The sequence below is a fragment of the Nicotiana tabacum genome, chromosome 4 (assembly GCF_000715075.1).
Source record: "Nicotiana tabacum cultivar K326 chromosome 4, ASM71507v2, whole genome shotgun sequence".
Lineage (NCBI taxonomy): Eukaryota > Viridiplantae > Streptophyta > Magnoliopsida > Solanales > Solanaceae > Nicotiana > Nicotiana tabacum.
Window position 1 is genome coordinate 22,435,742 of NC_134083.1, and position 5,380 is coordinate 22,441,121.

Below are 5,380 nucleotides of genomic sequence, written 5' to 3' on the forward strand. Positions count from 1 at the left end.
GTCCCACGTATTGTCGCCATATTTGGCGATTCAAGACTGTCACTCTCATGTGCGACGCTAATCATTCTGGTTATTCTATTTCAAAATCAATTATTTTTGCAATAATCCGGAATGCGTATATCCAATCGTTTCTGTTTATATATTAGGAAACGAGTCTGACAATAAAAATAATTCCTTTGTTCAACTAGCAAGCAATGAGTTTAGACTCCAAAACAACAATTGATTTGACCAATCATACGTACAAATTGGGTGGAGAACAAAATGTCTTCCCATTTTACTAGCGTTATCATATGCTAAACTTCAAACTCATAAGAATAATAGTTACAGGAAGTAGATGTGGTTGGATCAATTAGGTAGATCGAATATCAGCATGGCATCTTTACCCGTACCTAAATAAATGCCTAACTGTTGCTTTGTATGTAGCACACATTTATCATTATGCCTTCTTAAGAGCATGTGACATGACTTGGTTCCATATCCAAACACAGGCAAGTAGAAGCAAGTAACGTGTTGGCACATGTGATTTTGACTTTGTCATTCAATAGCGCCTCCATAAGCGGTGCGTCGGTGCCACTTTCAACCTTATATTGGAATTTAATTGGCCTAATTTTGCGATTCCATTTCATCATTTGTGGTGTAATAGTCCTGTGGCTGAAGCAATTTTTTCCCCTGAAACCTTCAGTTTCCAAACTTCAGAACTGTAGGTTTCGCCAAATTCTCCTTTAACTTCTTTCACGAAAGAAGTTTCTGGACCCCAAGTTGAGATTCATCGTCCTTCAGTATATAGTAATTCTAATATTTTATAATCCTTCAACAGTTATATGTGGCGTTACTGGTAGAATCATAATCCAAACATGCTCTTTGGTAGGCATAGAATGATAATGATTAATGAAATCAAGCAACAAAACTCCAGAGATAGATGTTGCAGAGCACATGTGCAAAAGGAAATAACAAAAATAATCCTGTTCTCAGGGAAATTGAACATAGACCTCGGTTTACTAACAAGTATGTAGTTTGTGTTATACGTTTTATATCCTAAATGGACAAAATTATCAATTTCATGTGTTTTTCCACCGGGTACGAAGCTTTTTCCTGTTTGTTCATCCTATTGTTAGATATCATGGAATTTTTTCATGATAAAGAATGAGCACTTTATTTACAGAAGTAATTAAAATCCATGAATTAACACTCATATTTTCTATAAATATTGACACTTAGACCGGCTACTGATAAATAAGTTGTCACTCAAGCTGTTCCACTTGCTCAATAAGTTAGCTAGCTTTCCCCAGGATAATGAATACCTGTGACAATTCATTTAGCAGCTAACAACTGATATATGGTCTGGGCCTCTGTACTTTTATCACAGAAGATGTCATATCGATTGACTCCAGTTGGATAAAACTGTTGGCTGAAGAATGCTGTCATTACAGGAAAAGCAAGGAGGCGGATAATTTAAACCTGAGGATGAGCCATATGCCTCCCAGCAAAAAGATGTTATCGGATCCCCAGAAAATGAAGTTAGTTGAACATCTTCCAAGTACAACTTTCTACAGGGGCAGCTATCGCTGCAGGCAACTGTTATTGCCTTTTCTGTAGCTGAAGTTCCCTTAATACCCACGAAGGATATGCTGTCAATGCGAATGTTTGAAGTCTGCACAATGGATAGTTGTAGCTTTTTTCAAATTAGACGTATTAAAACACACAAACACACACAAAAAAAAATGGAAGGCTTGAAGAACGTAATACTCAAGGGACCTATTGATGGTCTGTTTCTTTTGATTAAATGCTGAACAGTGAACTACAACTTTCATTTAGTGCAGAACTAACATGTAATTATCAAAAAAGAGTTTAATACAGAGGTAACCATCATGTGGTATAAATAATAATCTACTGATTATTCACCGTGTTCTTAAGCAATGACTCCATCATGGATGTCACTACCTTCACTAGTTCGCTAGTAGGCCAATCATTTACTATGTCAGCTGAGCCTCGTCTTAAGCTCAATGCAGAAATGACCTGGAGCATAATTGCTCACCTATATACCTAGCTAAAATGCACAACAAACATGCAAGATTGAACTCCTTTTCCATGCAAGCAATATATAGAATGCCAAGAAGACTAGGCAAAGAAGCTGAATTTGGACTGAGAATCAAGAAATTGAACAGAAAACATACCTTGTTTGAACAGGGCAGCAGAGAATCACAGTAATATTGGTCTATTATGATAGGATTTGAGACATTTTCCATCCAAACACTCTCGAAAGTAATCTTTCTGACAAACCCGGTACCTCCCTGAAGAAGCATTAAGGGTAAACAAACAACGGTATGGGGATATGTAACCGTAGGTCAGCAGATTTAATTTTTAGAGATGAAAAATGGTATGATGCCCAAAAATGATGTCAAGGTTATGAAGACTCATCCGATGCAGATATCGAAGGGAAATAAGCAGGATTACCTGCCAAGTCTTTATTCTAACACCGTTCTCCGTGTTGGAAATAGATGCTCCATTAACATGAACATTGTAAACTTGAGACATTGAATTGGACTTTCCCAAGCTTCCAATGCTAAAAGAACAGGGTACTAATTATAAACTTCATCTTTACAGAACTCAATAAAACAGCAAAACGTTCTACCTTATACCATGGCCTGGCCCACACACAATGTTTCTAACTTTGATCCGTGATGAATTGCCGACAATAGATATGCAGTCATCTCCTGTATTCAGTTTCTGAGTTGGTCAAAAGATAATGAAATATCCGATAGAGGCTCAAATGTGAATACGACATCCTGATCATACAAAATAAGTGACAATGCTGATGATGAAACTTAGACGTAGGCTCAACTCTCAACTGGAGTATCCGGCAACAGTGAGAAAAACTTTTTTTTAAAAAACTAATTGAGTCTCAATCGATTTGGCATAAAGAATGGTTAGCTTAATATACTTTACATGCTTATTGTATCCAAAGGAAGACCTCGCATTTCACTAACCATAACTGACATACAATTTCTGGTCCACGGTTTTAGATTCCATAGACAATGCATTATCTTTCAACCTCTGCAAACATACAGCTATGCCCCCCAAGATGCAGTATTAGAACCATAAATCCGATTTTATCATCTCAAACATTCATTGTATCTGTTAGATAGTAATCTAAGCCACGTTGAGCAGCGGTACAGCCAGAAACAACAATAATACCAAAAGAATGACCAGACATGATCTATCTGTTTCTCCAATTGCAATGACTAAAGATCAACTAACCTGTGCCAATAGTGCAATCCTTGATATTGATCTGTGTAGATGAACTTATGTGGATTCCATCGGTATTAGGGCTATCAGCTGGGGCTAAGACTGCGAGATGTGATACTGCAACATGTTTGCAATCAGTAAATGCTAAATGCATTTGTTGACTATTAAGGATCTCTATGTTCCTGACTTTCAGGTTGTTGCATCTATGGAAAGTTAAAGCCTGCACTCCGATTAATTAACGAATCAAGACCAACATCAGCATAAAAATAAAATTCGTTCTTCCTGAAACAGAGTTGATATCTATGGTATAAGTCAAAAATAATATGACATAGAGGGAAAGTCAGCACTGACCGTTGGAGCATGTTGACACGGCTAGCAAAACAAAAGATTCAAAACATCAAATCCATGTTTTGAAAGAGTACCATAAAGCACGATGTAAACAATGGAAAATATAAATTACATTTGTTTTGTTGACCTTGCATGACCGAGCCCACCACTCCTGGCCCATACCATTTATAGTTCCTCCTCCTTCTATTGTCAGGTGTTTCATACTACGGAAATAGAGCCATTTTCGTGGATTCAAGCCATCCCAGACTTCAAGATCCTTAGGCGCTAGAATAGTACCTGCAATCTTGTGTATATTGAAAAAGACAACTGAATCCCTTTTAGCTAAATAAAGAGTTGGATAAGATACAATTGCTAAATTTGGTACTCACCCTTAAAGACACCTTTGACCGGCAAGGACCAGCAAAATTAAGTGGCCGAACTAAGAAAGAATATCCGCCAGGGATGACAATTTTCGATCGTGATGCTGAAGAGCAGGCCTTGTCCCAAGCATCTTTAAAAGACTGAAAATACAAAAGAATTTCTTAACTGAAGCTAAGTACTTTACACTCTGGTGATCCGATCTTAGTAAGAAAGTCTCATAAACTTTTAGCTCACCAAACATACTAACAAAAACTGTCAGCACTAAGAATCAAAGCAAGCAACATTTTGCTTTGTTTGCTGATAACAATAAAAGACATGCACTAGTCTTCTTAAAATCTTTTATAATTTTTTTTACTTAATGTATCAATCTAGCTACAACGTTTTTGTAGCAGAAAAGAGGAAGAGGAATGAGTAAATCATGTTTTCAATAACAATCTTACATCCATGGGAATTGGGAAACACAACTAATTAGACCAATTAGTAATCCACAATGAATAAAGGGAAAAGATAAACAATTCTCAGTGGCTAAAAAATAACAGAATCATTAGTAGCAAAATGGAAAATTCAACATTTATGACAAATCTTCATAGCTGTGGAAGCATTACATAATCATAACGAACGCAGACAAAAGAACGGGACTTACATTAGTGTCGTCGGTGATGCCATCTCCAATTGCTCCAAAGTCACCGACATCAAAAAGGGTTTCTGATTTGCGGGTTGTGTTCCTCACAGACGCAGATGTAGGGAGCTGTATCACTGAATCAAACCCATTCACATTTGCTGAAATCAAGACGAAATAGATACTGTATAGCGATGCGAAGAGTGCGACGGAGGTGGAATAAGACGAGAAATTAAAGTAAGAGATGGAGGAAGATCTCATCTTCCCCATCTTCCATTTGACAAAGGCAAAGGAGTGGGAATCAACTTTGTAAGTTAACTAGTGCTACTTGACAATGTCAACATCGCTGTCGGCAAGTTTCCAAAAAAGGCCCTACAAGCCACTTCTGTCGAGTAAACATTAGAAAAAGAATGTTATGCAAATTCTACATAGGAATCTTAGTTAAAAAATTATTATCAACTGTTTTTTTTTTTTTTTTTCAAACGTGGTTCTCAATATAATTCTGTATACTTAATTGATAGCAAGAAGCCAAGAACGTACTAAATTTCGCCGACTCTCACAGTCTCACTAAGAAGTTCAATGAACCCCTTCGGAAAGCCATGGATCTTTCTGACACTAATCTCTCTGACACTAATTAATCAAAAAAAATTACTTACCGGCGGATATCCGTCAGTATATTATAAAATAATATAATATTAATAATATCAATACCGATAAATATCTATCGGTAAATTAAAAATAATAATTTAATATTACGGACGGATACCATCGGTATATTTAGAATTTTAATTTAGTAATTTAAAAATT

General features: G+C 36.5%; 1 protein-coding gene across 1 annotated transcript; it reads right to left on the reverse strand.

The window, feature by feature from the left end:
- Positions 1–968: 968 nt before the first annotated feature.
- On the reverse strand, positions 969–4,927 carry LOC107778498 (putative polygalacturonase At1g80170). The gene is made up of 9 exons (XM_016598767.2): positions 4,598–4,927; positions 3,963–4,094; positions 3,707–3,877; positions 3,598–3,618; positions 3,259–3,466; positions 2,633–2,714; positions 2,455–2,563; positions 2,175–2,291; positions 969–1,651 (listed from the first exon to the last, which is right to left on the reverse strand). The coding sequence occupies exons 1-9, from the start codon at positions 4,841–4,843 to the stop codon at positions 1,373–1,375; spliced, it is 1,365 nt and encodes a 454-aa protein (XP_016454253.1). The 5' UTR covers positions 4,844–4,927; the 3' UTR covers positions 969–1,372.
- Positions 4,928–5,380: the final 453 nt, after the last annotated feature.

What these genes read in the sequence shown, in the direction of transcription:
- LOC107778498 (XM_016598767.2), bottom strand. Translation starts at nt 4,843, where the DNA reads ATGGGGAAGATGAGATCTTCCTCCATCTCTTACTTTAATTTCTCGTCT. An exon ending in GGTCAAAGGTGTCTTTAAGG is followed by an intron (nt 3,878 to 3,962) that starts GTGAGTACCAAA and finishes AATATACACAAG; the next exon opens with ATTGCAGGTACTATTCTAGC. An exon ending in CGTGTCAACATGCTCCAACG is followed by an intron (nt 3,467 to 3,597) that starts GTCAGTGCTGAC and finishes ATCGGAGTGCAG; the next exon opens with GCTTTAACTTTCCATAGATG.